The following is a 16,179-nucleotide window of genomic DNA, read 5'->3' as shown; positions in this document are numbered from 1 at the left end:
CCCTGGATTCAGGAGGACCTGAGTTCAAATCCAGCCTCAGACACTTGACACTTACTAGCTGGGTGACCCTGGGCAAGTCACTTAACCCTCATTGCCCTGAAGAAAAAAAGCAGCCTCATGTAAGAAGATGGCACCTGAACTGTGCTCAGAGGAAAATCAATGGATTTTATAAGGCAAGAGGTGAAGAGCAGGTATATTCCAGACATGAGGTAATCCTGGTGAAGTATAAGGAGGTAGTAGTTGGAATGTTCTGTGTAAACAGGAGAACAATTTAACCAGAACAGAGAATGTATAAAGGGGAGACATATGAAATATTCCTAGAAATATAAGTGGGAAGCAGATATTTAAGGGCATCTGGCAGAAGGTCAAGAATATCAGGGGAAATATTAAAAACTGGCAAGGAAAGGGATCTATCAGTACCAAATATCAAGGTATTCTATAAAGCAGTCATCATCAAAACTGTTTGGTACTAGGTTAAAATAAAAAGTTTATCAATGGAATAGATTAGGTAAACAAGATCTAGAATCAGCTGAGTATAGTGTGCAATGAACCCAAAGACAACAAGAACATAACTAAAAATTCATTCTTTGACAGTCCTGGGAAACCTAGAAAGCAATCAGGCAGAAATTAAGTTTAGAATAACATCTCATGGGGGCAGCTAGGTGGCACATTGGATAAAGCACTGGCCCTGGAATCAGGAGGACCTGAGTTCAAATCTTACCTCAGACACTTGACAGTTACTAGCTGTGTGACCCTGGGCAAGTAACTTAACCCTCATTGCCTCACCAAAAAAACAAAACAAAACAAAAGAAAAAACCAAAAATAATACCTCGTGCCATATATCACAAATAGCTTAAAATAGATATACAACCTAAATACAAAAAGTCAAGTTGTAAGCAAATTAGAGTAAAAGAGAACAAAAGACAACTTTTACAACTATGGATAGGGGAAAATTTTTTGATCAAACAAAATAGAGAAATGTTTGTAAAAGATAAAATGGACAATTTTCTTTATATAAAATTGAAAAACTATTATACGGGCAAAATCAATGCAATTAGAATTAGAAGTACAATTTACTGGGGAAAAGTCTTTGCAGGAAATTTCTACAAAGGCATGATATTTAAAATATATTGGGAATACATATGCATATACATTATATACATGAATAAGAGCCATTCTCCAACACGTGGTAAAAAGATACAAGACATTTTGAATGACTTAACTATTTTCAGCTATACAATAATCCAAGACAATCCCAAAGGACTTATGATGAAAAATGTTATCTGGCTCCAAAGAAGGAACTGATGGCATCTGAATACAGACTGAAGCATACTATTTTTCACTCCCTCCCACTTATTTTTCCTTCTTTTCTTCCTTCCTTCTTTCCTTTTGTCTTTCCTTTTTCAAGTTCTCTTCCACAAAATGACTAATATGGAAATGTTTTACATGATTTTAGATGCATAACATATCAGATTTCTTACTGTCTCAGAGAGTGGAGAGGGGTGGGAAGAATGGATAGAATTTGGAACTCAAAACTTAGGAAAAAATCCAAATGTTAAAATTATTTTACATGTAATGAAGGGAATAAAATATTATTAAAACTTTATAGGGGCAGCTAGGTGGCGCAGTGGATAAAAGCATTGGCCTTGGATTCAGGAGTACCTGAGTTCAAACCTGGCCTCAGACACTTGACACTTACTAGCTGTGTGACCCCGGGCAAGTCACTTAACCCCCATTGCCCAGCAAAAACAAAAACAACAAAAAACAACAACAACAAAAAAAACTATATATATATATATATATATATATATATATGTATGTATGTATGTATCAGGATACAGATATAAAAAGAAATGTAAGCTATAAACAATCATATGAAATGCTTCAAATCACTAATAAAATAAATGCAAATTTAAAGAACTCATATTATTAGAATGGGCAAAGAAGAGGTGGGAAATTACAGTTGTTAGAAGAGCTGTGGGAGAATATAAACACTAATATATTATTGGTGGAGCTATGAATTGGTTCAACCATCATAGAAAGTAATTTGAAAACGTACCCCAAAAGTCACTAAACTGTATACTCTTTCATCCAGTAATACTCCTACTATACCTATAACTCAAAGAGGTCAATGACATAAAGAAAGGGTTCTTATATAAAAAATATTTACAGCAGCCCTATTTGTTATAGCAAAGAACTGGAATCAAAGTATCTTTGAATCAATTGGAGAATAGATGAATAAGGAATGGTATATGAATATGCTGGAATATTATTGTATCAGAAGAAATGCAAAAGGGATAGTTTCAGAGAAAACTTGGAAGACTTATATGAACTGATGAAGAGTAAAGTAAGCAGAACCAAGGGAAAATTATATAATGACTAAAATAATGCAAATGAAAACAATTTGGAAAAAAATTTGGAAATCTATTCAACACTATGACCAATCATTACCCCCAAAACAATGATTATGAATTATGTCTGCTACTTCTAATAAGATAATACTAAATATTAGAGGTGGAGAATGAGATGTTTTTAGAAACAGTGAATATATGGATTTGTTTTGCCTAACTGTACTTATTTGCTACAAATGATTTTTTGAGGGGTAGGAAAGAGGTGGTGGGGACAGGGAATGGATAAGTTTGATAGTGATGTCAAAAAAAGAAGGAAAAAAGCATTAACGAAACATTTTTAAAATGTACAGAAAAGAGAAGGAAATTCAAAATGGGACAGAGACATGGACAGTACTAGTACTATTGTTTTAAATTTATTATATATTTTTTCAAAAACAGTACATAATAAAAGTTCAGTATCACACACAATCATCTTCTGTTTTTCTTTGTAAATTGATATGTCCATGTTTATTGATGTCTGTTAATTTCATAATATGAAAGAAATATTTTACAAAGCATTTTGAGAGTGAGGGTGAATTGATCAGATCTGAGCTTTGGGAATATCAATTTGGCAGCTGTGACTACTGTTCTCAAGATGGTACAGTGAGTGGAAGAACTATCCAGCTATCTCTCAGCTGTTACCACAAGAGTAAAAAAAGGCATCAAAGTGATAAATGATTTGGAAATCCAAGGCAAAATAACAGAGAAAATGCATTTTGCCTGTCCAGATATGCACAGATAAATATCCAGAAATCTGTGGGCAAATATCAACCATATATTAGGGCATAAAAAACTCACAAAATGCAGAAAATAAAAGGCATTAAACACAATTTTTCCAACCACTATGCAATAAGAATTATATTCTGTGAAGGACCTTTGAAAAGGTTAAAAATTAGTGGTACACTAAATAATCATAAAGAATTGTTCTTTGTTTTTTTTGTCTTTTTTTTTTTTTTTTAGGCAACGGGGGTTAAGTGACTTGCCCACGGTCACACAGCTAGTAAATGTCAAGTGTCTGAGGCCGGATTTGAACTCAGGTACTCCTGAGTCCAGGGCCGGTGCTTTAACCACTGCGCCATCTAGCTGCCCCTAAGAATTGTTCTTAGAAACAACAGAGAATTTCATCAAAGAAAATAACAAGATGATATGACAACATTTTTAGAATTTCTCTCAAGCAATCCTGAACAGAAAATTTGTTTTCTAAACAATTTCTTCAACAAAAAGAGAAAGAACAAAGCATGGAATTGAGTGTGCACCGTTTTACAAAACAAACAAATTAAGAAACATCAACTCAGCACCAAAGTACAAATTATATAATTCAAAGAAGTTATTAACAAAGTTGAAAACAAAATACCTATTGAATGAATAAATAAGACTAGAAACTTTTAAAAATGGATAAAGTAAACAAACCACTAGTTAATATTATTTTTAAAGAGAAAATATTTATAACAGTTCTTTTTTTATTGTAACAAAGAAATGGAAACTAAAGAGATGTCCATCAGTGATGAATGACTAAACAAATTATTGTATATTAGTGGAATAGAATATCAGTGCATTATAAGGGATGACAAAAGAAATGGTCTCAAATTAACCTGTGAAGACTTGTGTCAACTCATGCAGAATGAAGTGATCAGAACCACTAACAATAACATTGTAATGAAAATCAATTTTGAATGACTTAAGAAATCTGACTCCAACCAAGACTGCAGAGAGCTGAGGAGGAAACACCTTCTGACAAAGGACTGATGCACTCAAGATGCAGGATGAGATATATTTGGGACATTGCAAATATAGGGATTTGCTTTACTTGACTACATTTATTATTATAGTAATTATGGTTTGTTTTTTTTTTACTTTGAGCAGAGATGGGAACTAGCAATAAGGTTGATTTTTTTAAAGGAAGAAAAGACAGAAGGGAATCATTGAAGCTTTTAAAAATATATACAGAAGAGCACATAAAATTTCAGAGGAAATAGACAAGCAGGATGACTTTGAAGACATGTGCTAAGTCTTAGTTCAGTCTTAAGCTACAATAGCTTAAATAGCTTACACCTGCACTAAGACTTTGGGGATATCTGGTATACTTTTTAAAAAATAAGCTGCATCTAACAGCTGCTTATTTTCATACATACTGCCCCCCCCCTTTTTTTTGTTCTTCTCTGTATATGGAAACATTCTTTTGTCTTGTTTCTTCAAGTTTAAAACAGAAAGACCAGTTAGTGATCCAACCATTCTGGAGAGCAATTTGGAACTATGCTCAAAAGGTTATAGAACTGTGCACACTTATCCCAAAGTCATCCCCCAAAAGAGAAACGGGCCTATTTGTACAAAAATATTTAAGGCAGCCCTTTTTGTGGTGGCTAAGAATTGGAAATCAAAGGAATGTCCATCAATTGGGGAATGGCTAAACAAGCTGTGCTATGTGATTGTGATGGAATATTATTGTGCTATAAGAAATGACAAGCAGGATGATTTCAGAAAGGCCTAGAAAGACTTGTATGAACTGATGTATAGTGAAGTGAGAAGACCCAGGAGAGCGGTGTGCACAGTGATAGCAATATTGTTTGATGAAGAACTGTGACAACTATTCTCAGCTACACGATGATCCAAGACAATCCCAAAGGACTAATGATGGATGAAGCATATTATCCACCTCCAAAGAAACAACTGATATTGATGGAACACAAACTGAAGCATGCAATTTTTCACTTTTATTCAAGTTTTCTTATACAAAATGGCTAATATGGTAATGTATAAATAATATCTGATTGATTGTTGCCTTAGGAAGGGGGAAGGGGAGGAAAGGAAGGAAGGATAAAATTTGGAATTCAGAACTTTAAATAAAAATGTTTATTTTAAAAAAAAGAAGACCAGTTAGAAGGCTCTTGTGATAATCTAAGAGAGAGGTGATGAGGGCCTGAATATGGGCTCATTGAGTGGAGAAAATAGGAAGGATCCTAAAGTTGTGGATGTAAACCTTGGAAAACCAGCAAAACTTGGAAATTTATTGGAGAGGAGGGTTTAAGGAGAGAAAGAGCCATGATGGTTCCAACATTATGAAACTAGATGACTACAAAGACAGGATCATGGTTCCATCAATAAAAATGGGGAAAGCTTGGAGAAGCTTTGGTTTGGGGGTGGAATGGGGTGGATAATATAAGGAGTGTCTTTTTGGACATTTCCTCCTGCCTGCCTGACCACTCTGTCTTAGTCTTCTTTGCTGAATCATCCTTCCCTCTAACCACATGTGTTCCCCAAAGTTCTGTCCTGGGTCTTCTTCTATGCTCTGTCTATACCAAGAGATTGGGGTGGGGTGCAATGAGGGTTAAGTGACTTGCCTAGGGTCACACACCAGTAAGTGTCAAGTGTCTGAGGCTGGATATGAACTCAGGTCCTCCTGAATCCAGGGCTGGTGCTTTATATACTGTGCCACCTAGCTGCCCCGTATACCAAGAGATTTTAATATAGAGTCCAAAAACTTGGTTGTATTGTTAATTTGACTTTAATATATTTCAATATAATTTTGGCTTTCTTTGTGTTTCATTTTGTACATTTAAAAACATTCTGACATAGGCTTCATCAGACTGCCAAAGGAGTCTATGATTAAAAAAAAAGTTAAGAACTGCTGGTCTACATCCTCCTCTTCATGATCTTGACAGTTCCCTTGGATTCAATAATTGTTTCTAGGCAGATGATTCCAAATTATATATCCTGTCCTAAGTTCTTTCCTGAGCTTCAGTTGTATATTATCAACTGGGTGCTGGACATCTCCAACTGACTCTCTGTATCTGATAGACAGCTTTTACTTAATACATCCAAAATAAAACTCACTCCCCCCTCCCCCCCGCCAACCCACTCCTTCTCAAAACTTTCCCATTTCTGTTGAGGGCACCACTGTTTTTCTGATCACCCAGTCTGCAAACTTGGAGGTTTTTTTCTCCCCTCCTCCCCAACTCCTACCATATCTGACTCATTATCAGTTTTGTCAGTTCCCACCCCATAGGAGCCCATCTGCTGGGAAGAAAGTGAAATAAATTATGATATGTGACTATAATAGAATATTTTTATCTAATAGAATATTATAATGGAATTTATAAATAGAATATTTATATGTAAGAAATAACAAAGGAGATGGTTGCAGAGAAACCTGGGAAGACCTGCATGAATGATGTAGTGAATGGAACAGAAATAGGATAATTTATAGAACACCAACAACAGTATAGAGAAAAAAACCCTTGAAATACCTGACAAACTCTGATTGATGCAATGATCAACCACAATTCCTGCAGACCAAGGAGGAAGCTTGCTGCCCACCTCTTGAGAGAAAAGAGATGAGATCAGATGGTGAACACGACATATATTTTTAACACAACCTATGTGAGAATTGTCTTGTTTGTGTCCATTATTATAAAGGCTTTTCTTTCTTTTCCAATGGGGAGATGTAGAAGAGATAGGAGAACTAGGGATAGAGTAAGAAAACAAAGAAAAGAAAAATAAAGAAATAAAGAAAAGAAGTAATTGAAGCATTTTTTTTTACAAAGATTGCAGAAAGAGAACAGAGGATCGCCAAAAAGGCACATAGATAAGTAGGATGGCTATGAAAGATATAGGTTGAATTTATATGCTTAAAAAGAAAAACAAGTTGTGTGTAATACAGAGCTACATTTTAGTGGACTGTTCCTCTTTTAAGTTCTACTATGTGTATGGAAAATGCTCGTTTTATTTGGTGTTTTTAAAGTTCAGGAAGAAAATAATCATTTACTATGTGTAAAATGGCAACCAAAAAAAGGAAAAACATGGTTTTATTAATGATAATGGCATTAAAGGAGATGTATTATCATCTGCTTTGTCACAACACTCCACTAAAATGCAGCTCTCTATTATACACAACTTGGTCTTTCTGTTTCTTTCCACATGAACAGTTCTCAAATTTTTTGATCTCAGGAGCCCTTACGCTCTTTTTTTTCTTTTTTCTTTTTTCTTTTTTTTTGGTGGGGCAATGGGGATTAAGTGACTTGCCCAGGGTCACACAGCTAGTACATGTCAAGTGTCTGAGGCTGAATTTGAACTCAGGTCCTCCTGAATCCAGGCTGGTGCTTTATTCACTGCGCACCTAGCTGCCCCACCCCTTACACTCTTAAAAATTTCTGAGGACACCATAGGGTTTTTGTTTATGTAAAGTCTATCAACACTTACTGCATTAGAAATTAAAACTGATAATTTTAAAAATATTTGTTAAAAATAACAATAAAGTGAGGGCGGCTAGGTGGCGAACTGGATAAAGCACCGGCCCTGGATTCAGGAGGACCTGAGTTCAAATCTGGCCTCAGACACTTGACACTTACTAGCTGTGTGACCCTGGGCAAGTCACTTAATCCCCATTGCCCCACCAAAAAAAAAGTCCTATCATGTTAACATAACATATTTTATTTTTTAAAAACTATATTGTTCAAAACAAAAACTATTAGTCAGAAGAGTGGCATTGTTTTAAATATTTTTGCAAATTTGTTTAATGTTTGGCTTAATAAAAGACAGCTGGATTCTCTCTCAGTCTATTCAGATGTGATATTTGGTCCAAATATATGAAGAGTATCTGGCTTCACAAATATATGTAGTAAAAAAGGGAAGGAGTATCTTTGCAGATAGGGGCAGCTGGTTGGCACATTGCTTAGAGCAGCTGGGCCTGGAGTCAAGAAGACCTGGTTCAAATTTGGCTTCAGATACTCACTAGCTGGGCAAGTAACTTCACCCTGTTTGTCTGTTTCCTCATCTGTACAATGAGCTAGAGAAGGAAATGGCAAACCATTCTAGTATCTTTGCCAAGAAAACCCCAAACGGGATCATGAAAAGTTGGATGTGAGTGAACAACGAAAACATCTTTTCAAAAAAGTTTTAGTCACATGGATGCCACTTTGAGAACTACTATTCCACACAGTTGCTAAAAAAAATTTCCCTAGAGCTCAGATCTTACCATGTCACCTGCTAAAGAATCTTTGGTGACTCCCTAATGCCTATAAAATACAAATTCCAAAGCTTGGCATTCTAAATTCTTTACATTCTGGCTCCAATCAACTTTTTCAGCCTTATTTCACATTATTTCCCTTCATATAATCTCACTTCTGGCCAAGCCATCCTACTTCCTGTTCCCTGGAGTTTGCATTCCAAATCCTGCCTTTGTGCCTTTGCATAGTCCTGTGTACCTGGAGTTTTGAATAATCAATTGGTTATTCCAAATGAATGCCTGACCTATACCCAGGATCAAACAAAGTAGGTTCTCTTTGGGACACTTGATTTCTCTATGGAACATAATAAAAAAAAACCTAGATAATACCTTCGGATACCATCAGTTCCTTGTTTGATGTCAGATCACATTTGATTAATTTTTATACTGCTATTAATAAAGGCAAAGATTGTGGAAAACATACATGAGATAATATGCGTGTTGAAGGTTGAAATAAAGCATTGTCTCCCCTTGAGTCCTTACGATATTTACATCAAATACCCAACTAACCCACTCTCATGTGTGATAGAATTACATAAGTGGCCAAAGGATAGATTATTGGTAACTTACTTTGTATTATTTGTGTGGTTGTACATTGTGAGTTGCTGATGATTATTAAATATTGATCATGGACTCAATAGCACTGACATTCTCTAAGAGCTCTGCTTTCTCTTTACCTTCTCCAAGAGGGCAGAGAATCAAGAATCAGTATCACTCTTCATCTTCTCATTGAGGGGGACCCTCCCTGGCAGCACATTGGCAGACAAACAGCCTATTCTTCACTCCCTTTGGGCCCTTCCTGGCAAAGGACCAAGGAAGGGTCTCTATTAGAATTTGGTAAGTCATCATGGCCTCATGTCTAAGGAGACCCAATTGTTGTTTGTCCTTCATTCTCAAAGAGGACCATGACATCAGGGTGAATTCATCACTTGCAACGAATTGGATTTAAGTGAGGGAGGGCTGTGCAAAGTCATCAACCTCACTATCTCCTCCAGAGCCATCTGGGTCCAGTGGCAAGATATTTATCAGGATGACTGGAGATGGCCCCAGACGTTTTAAAGCAGTTGGGGTTAAGTGACTTGCCCAGGGTCACATAGCTAGTATGTGTCTGAGGTGAGATTTGAACTCAGATCCTGGCTGCCCCCAATAGGTAGTTCCAATCAGCACCAGCAGAAATCATTGAATTTTATCCTGCTTACAGGAATGCTGACATTTAAAGTAACTGTTAAAAATTATCTTTTCCTGTGAATGACTTAGCTATTCTCAGCAATACAATGATCCAAGACAATCCCAAAGGACTCATCATGAAAAATATTTGCCCTCCAAAGAAGGAACTGATGTCATCTGAATAGAGGCTGAAGCATACTATTTTCTCTTTCCCTTGATTTCTTTTCCTTCCTTTTCTTTCTTTTTTCTTTCTCTCATCTCCTTGCACAAAATGACTAATGTGGAAAATATTTTACATATTGTACATGCATAACTTATATCAGGTTAATTACCATTTCAGGGAGAGGGGAAGGAAGGAGGGATAGAATTTAAAACTCAAAACTTTTTAAAACGGTTAAAATTGTTTTTACATATATTGGGGGAAATAAAATATTATTTCAAAAACTGTCCTCATTTTGCAAAGGCCATTATGATAGAACTGTGTGTTAACATTGACCTAGGAGATTTTCCTCAAAGTTCATGTGCTTGCAAGACTCCATTTAATACTTCTAAGCAAAATAATCTGAGTATTCAAAGTTATCCTTTGGTCCATTGCTGAAAAGATCCTGAGTCAAAGGCAGCACTTACCTTTAACAGACTTGGTGGAAATCTTTGATCACCTTATCTTAGGGAAAGAAGAGTACCTTTAAAAAAGAGTGTATTTAGTAAAAATTGGCAGAGAAACAGCCAATGTATGCAATGACCTCTGTGGCTCTTAAATATGTACAATGTCTCATAAAACCTTTATACTGTTAAGAGTATTTAACTTTTTAGTGTGTATGTCTCAACTTCCTAATCATTTAAAGTTTCTCAATTACACTTCTGTGTGTCTCTTGTTCTTATCCAGCATGGGGGGATGGGCTAAGTAGATGCTCAATACCTGTCAAATGAATTAAGAGAATAGAGTTCAGTTAAAACTTCACCCCCCATATAGAAAAGACACAAAGACAGGAAAGAATTTCAGAAAATGCTTTATTGCAAATAAGCCTCATCGCAATGGTTTGTGTTTGGTACAATCAGAAAAAAAGAGATGAGTTTGCTTATATACTCTTCTCAGGTATAAACACAAATGAGAAAATCCAAACCGTTCTTCCTAACACAAACTTCTCTTGGGTAGTAACTCAAAACAGATGCCACTTCTCCATCAGATGCCCCACCCCACTCCAAAACAAGACACTCAGACTCTATAGCTGAAAGTGCTTTCTTTCCATACAAAGACAACTCCGCTCCCCTTCCCCAGCTCCCCATCACATTCACCATATTACAGATCTCTCCAGGGTCTGGAGTCCACTCGGAAATCAGTGAGAAATAAGCGATTAACCAGCGCCACAAGTGATTCTGGTATGCACATTTATAAAATAATGTTTAACAAATCGTATTCAATAATGCCTCAGTAATGTCCGTCCAGCTTCCTTTCCTTTCGTTGTATGGGGATTATAAAATGGCAGTGGCAAAGGACGGAGACCCCGGGAAGTGAAGCTAACTGTAGATGGCTCCTCTAGGGGAATATTCTGCTCTTTGGAATTTGGAAGTAGATTAGGAGGAGGCTCTTTCAGACCCGGCCAGTGCCAGACCTGGACCGCTAGTCTCCAGATGGAGAAAACACTGATTCCTCCTAGAGGCTGAATAGAGTTACTACACCTCCAGCCGACCTCCAGCTTACGTCTGAGCTGTGTTTTTCATTGATTGTTTGAACGGAAACAAAACATAGACAAAAAGGGGGGAAAATCACATTGCGAAGTACTTGTTCATTCTTCGTATATAAAGTGCTTCCAGGGCTGCAGGAGAAGAGTTTCTTGTGTGCTCCTTCGGGAAAATGGGATGACGGATGGAAGAAAAAATAAGGGAAATGGGGCGAGGGGGGAAAAAGGCCTTGAACATTTTTTAAAAGACAGACCTAGATGATAGAAAAAGGAAGCTCTATTCTTTGTGATAATGCAGTTACCTTTAAAGGACCTGCTCCCTTCTTCTCCCCCCCCCATTCCCATCTTCTAGATTATCTCCAAACAAAACTGAACATTTTAACAGTTAACATTAAAATATGTGCCTCTTCCCAGTTCTGGATTCAGGAAGACCTGAGTTCAAATCCAGCCTCAGACACTTGACATTTATTAGCTGTGTGACCCTGGGCAAGTCACTTAACCCTCATTGCCCCACCAAAAAAAGATAGATCATCAAAATATGTGCCTCTTCTATTAAAAAAAAAACCACAATATTAAGTGGATCACATGTTTCTTTTTTTCCTTTATATTACAAATAATTACAATCTATTCCAAGTCATTTCACATTTTGGGGCCATGCTTTCCTCTTGTATTAAGTGGGAGGATAATGGACCAGATGATCTCTAAAGTCCCTTCTAGCTCAATAAGAAAATATTCTAGCAGGACGACAAGCAAACACCCCCTCCCCCAAATGTGTGTTGGGGTGGAGTGGGTTGGCCTGGGCACAAGCTGAAGATTACCATGGTGAGTGAAGTTTGGGCCACCCATGGGGGATACCTGGTAAGGAAAAAAAATGCTGATCTCACCCCAAAGTCAATTGTGAGTTAGAATTGTTAGGATAGAATGGCTAAAGAGGCAATTATGACCTCTATCTAAGACTGAAGAATGCCTTGGACCACCAGCTTCTAGCCCGGATCCAAATAAAGCTATTAGCTGTGTTAGGAAGGGTGCTTACAATCACAGTCCTTAGTATACACTCTGCAACGTGGTAGAGACTTTCATTCCAGCTCTATCAAGGATTTCTCTGTGACACTGGGCATGTCACAATCTCTAAAGGTCTCAGCCATTTAAACTCCATACATTCAACATCTGAGTATCTATTACATTCTAGGGGCTGGAAATACAAAGACAAAATGAAGCATGCTCTGCTTTCAGGAAGCAAAATGGGAAGGAAGAATGATCCTATTTAGTCCTTGCTTCCTCTCTAGTCAAGAGATTGAATGCAAAAATACACCACAAAGCAACGTGAAATTTCCATAAGCTCTCAGATCCTCACAACAGCAATCTTGATATTGATGACCAAAAAAAAAAAATGCCAGGACTTAAGCACATGTTCCTTACTCACTGTAGGAATCCACTTAACCTAACAATGCACGACTTTATGGCTTCATTCACTGAATCTCTAACAAGAAGATAAAAGCTACCTCTTGTTGTTTCTATGACCACATCCAGTTAAAGGGGCCCAGGAACTGTTTAATGCACACAGTGAAGTTCAAATGGACCCACTGATTTTTTTTTTTGGTCTGGATCTGCGATGTCATCGGTATTTGTACCTTCTAACCGAGGCTCAATAGCAGCAGATTCATGTTTAGCAAACGATTTAGCAAACTTAGGCTCATAGAGCATCACTCTAAAGCTTTGAACAACTGTAGGTTTACCAGGTAATCCATTTAAAGCTGGAAAGGTCCCCCAGTCAATTAGTCCAATCCCCACATTTTACAGATGAGGAAACTTAGCCAGAAGAGTGGACTGTACCAAGGTCACACAGATATAAATACCATTTTTGAAGTGCAATTGATTCAAGCTAACAACCTTTTTTAAATCTTCTCACTATTCATGTGCAAGGCCCTATGTTAGGCACTGGTCCTTAATGAGTTGGTTGGACTAGAAACACAAGCATAGGCTACTAATTCATTGTTCACAAAATTGGCAGTTTTAAATGACTAATCTTTGAACAGTAATTAGTAAGTGTTTTGTAGCTTACGATCTTGTCTGGAATTTTGTCATTTTCTCCTGAGTGCACCATTAAAAGGATTTGTTACATTCTGAGGCATTTTATAACATCTGGGAGCTAAAACTTTCTTCCTCAGAAAATGATTTATGAAAGGAACTCATGGAGGAAAAAGGGATTTACATAAGATAAATTCACTTTACAAAAAAAAAATCTTTGCTGGAAAAACAGACACCTATGGAATATCAAAGTTGGAAAGAAACTCAGAGGCCTTCTGGTCTACACCATACCCAAACAAGGTAAAAAAACATGCCACAAGTGGCTTGCTTGAAGACATCTAATAAAGAGGAACACATTCTTTGGGCGCCAAAACCCAAATGCCCTGCAAGTATAGAACAAAGCTATGAATCAAAAATGAAGACAACAGCAGAAGGCATACAAAGATGCAGAAGGAGATCAACATTTCAAAGGTATGAGAGCAGTTTCAAAGAACTGGCTCCCAGGAGTCAGGTTAAAGAAAATCACTTGTTCAAGGGGAGATAGAGGAGCTACCTGGATGTAAGGGTATATATGTAGCCCCTAATCCCTGGAGGCTGAACTGCCTGCAGCTCAGCTCTTCACATATTGAGTAATTAAGAACCCTGTATCTCCCCCGTGTGATAGTAGGATCACATGGGAAAATTTACTTTCTTATTTGTCTCTCTTCCCTCCATGCCCCCTTTCCTTCACTCACCTCCATCCCCATGGCATGCTCGTCTCAGTGATTTTTTAAAAAAATTATAAACAAAGACAAAAATTGTAAAAGCTCATTATCCTTACAAGACCAGCCCGGTTTGCCTTAGAAGTTCTGATTGCCCTGTGGGGATAACCTGTACCCCCTTTTTCTGGTACAGTCAAATGCAGAGAAGTAGAGCAAGAGCCCTATAGCCTTTAAGGGAAAGCAAAGGGAGCCAGCTCCCAAGCCCTGAGTGCATCTGCTCTCCCTTGCCCCTGGAAGCTCTGGCAAAGGAGCTGGATGGGCCCCTGGTGCTGGGGGACAGGCCAACTGTGAGAGGCTTGGCAGGCCAAGCTGCTGTCTTGGCGCCTTGGAGACAGCTTTCTTAGTTAGTCACAGCCTCCTTAGAGACCATAAGGCCCTGAGACAGACCCTGCCATTGAGGGCCTGATAGATTGAATTGCAGGTAAAGTTATTTCCTAAAAATCCCTTTTTTTCCAGTGCCAAAAGGAAGTAAGATGTTAATCTTCTTCCCAACTGGAACTGTAGTCTTCTCCAACTACGAGAGGCACACAGCACTAGTTAGAAAAATAAAATCCAGTATTGGAAAGGATAGTAACTACAAGGAAGAAATCAAGAGCAAGCATGACTTATCTTGGAGGGCCTTTCAGATAATTCTTCCCTTGTGGAGTCTGGGCCAAGAACCTGAAATTAAGTAAAATGGTTTTCAAACAAAGGCCGTCCTCTGAAATGGTGGCAGCCAGTCCGTCCAAGGAAATCGAGTCTCATCCCCAGCCCTCTTTTCTTTGATTCTCAAGAGGGCTGACGTGGGCCTGAAGGGGACGGTGACAAGTGGCCAGGGCTGAGCTCTAGTCTTTGTAAAGATCAGTCCCCTCACCAGGCAACAACTCATTTCAGTGCCCAGAGATAAAGCGGTCGTCTAAAGATGCAGGCAGCCACGGGTGGGGCATGGAAGGCCTAAATAACAAGCCAAAGTAATCCATGCAGGCTAAGTCCAGCGAAGAGAGAATTCAAAACAAAGCGAAGCTTCCATTCAGAGAAGTTGGTCCAGGCCATCAAGGAGCCTGGGATACACGCAGGCTCGGAGCTTCCCTGCCTGGCTGATGTTCACGATATTCATTGGAGAGAAAAGGTGCTTATGTTTGTCATTTGTTTTCCAGGCCTCTTCTGAATGGTTCCCAAAGCCCGGCTGCCCCCACTTAGCTTCCTGCTCTATCCCCTGCAGCGCCGAGGTCCCAAGCTTGGCAGTGAACAGTAGGTCTGGCTGAGTCTCCTGGAGAGGTGGGGCCCTGGCCTCTTTATCCAGAGCTGGGCATCTTGAGGGGATCTGGGGTAGAATCCCTTCACATGGCCAGCCCCACTTTTGCCTAGGAGATCAGAGAGCAAGAGAGAGAGAAAAAAAGGTGTTACTACCATGGCAGAAGGGAAAAGGAGATCCATCACCCACCATCACTCTCTCCTCCTCACATATACACATATTCACTCTCTGTCTTTCTGTCTCTTGTTCTCTGGAGCCAGATTCAACCCCAAATAGCAAAGTTATGGCCTTTTAACAAGAGCAGGGAAATAGTAATAAACCTATTGTTTTCCCCCTTCTCTGATACCTTCCTTAGTTTGTGACGCACTATGGAATGAGGTTTAGGGATCTCAGTAAAAGTGACCAGACCTCAGGAGCAGGGGAAAACCACATCAGGACAGTCAGTCAGAGAGCTCCCTATTGGTAGCCCACTACCCGTAAGGTCTGGCCCTCTCTAAGACCTTGTAGGCAGGATTAGTAATGAAGCATCACTCAAGATGCTTCCTCTGGATAAAGCACCGGCCCTGAATTCAGGAGGACCTGAGTTCAAATTCGATCTCAGACACTTGACACTTACTAGCTGTGTGACCCTGGGCAAGTCACTTAACCCCCATTGCCCTGGAAAAAAAAAAAAAGAAGAAAAAAGATGCTCCCTCTGGCTCTGAAGGGTTCTTATTGCTTGCATTTATACATCTGACCAGCAGCACAGAGCAATCATCTCTCCTGGCACTGCCTGCCCCAAGAGAGGTCAACGAGACAAAAATGAAGTCTAATGCCATTGTCCTCTATCTCCTAGGAAAGGAGACTGTATGTTAGAATGATTCCATCCATTACTCCAAATTATACAAATAATGAGGGCTATACATGGCTACTAAGC

General features: G+C 38.5%; 1 protein-coding gene across 1 annotated transcript in view; it reads right to left on the bottom strand.

Moving 5' to 3' along the window:
• Positions 1-15,068: 15,068 nt before the first annotated feature.
• The window catches only part of PFKFB2 (6-phosphofructo-2-kinase/fructose-2,6-biphosphatase 2), a 31,232-nt gene continuing 30,121 nt past the window's right edge, over positions 15,069-16,179 (bottom strand). Inside the window, 1 exon segment of the mRNA XM_044000851.1 lies at positions 15,069-15,372. Coding sequence (XP_043856786.1) covers positions 15,218-15,372 — 155 coding nt within the window. The 3' untranslated portion in view covers positions 15,069-15,217.

This window comes from Dromiciops gliroides, chromosome 4, assembly GCF_019393635.1.
Source record: "Dromiciops gliroides isolate mDroGli1 chromosome 4, mDroGli1.pri, whole genome shotgun sequence".
Lineage (NCBI taxonomy): Eukaryota > Metazoa > Chordata > Mammalia > Microbiotheria > Microbiotheriidae > Dromiciops > Dromiciops gliroides.
The sequence above is the reverse complement of the archived record's forward strand: the minus strand, read 5'-3'. Positions and strand labels throughout refer to the sequence as shown.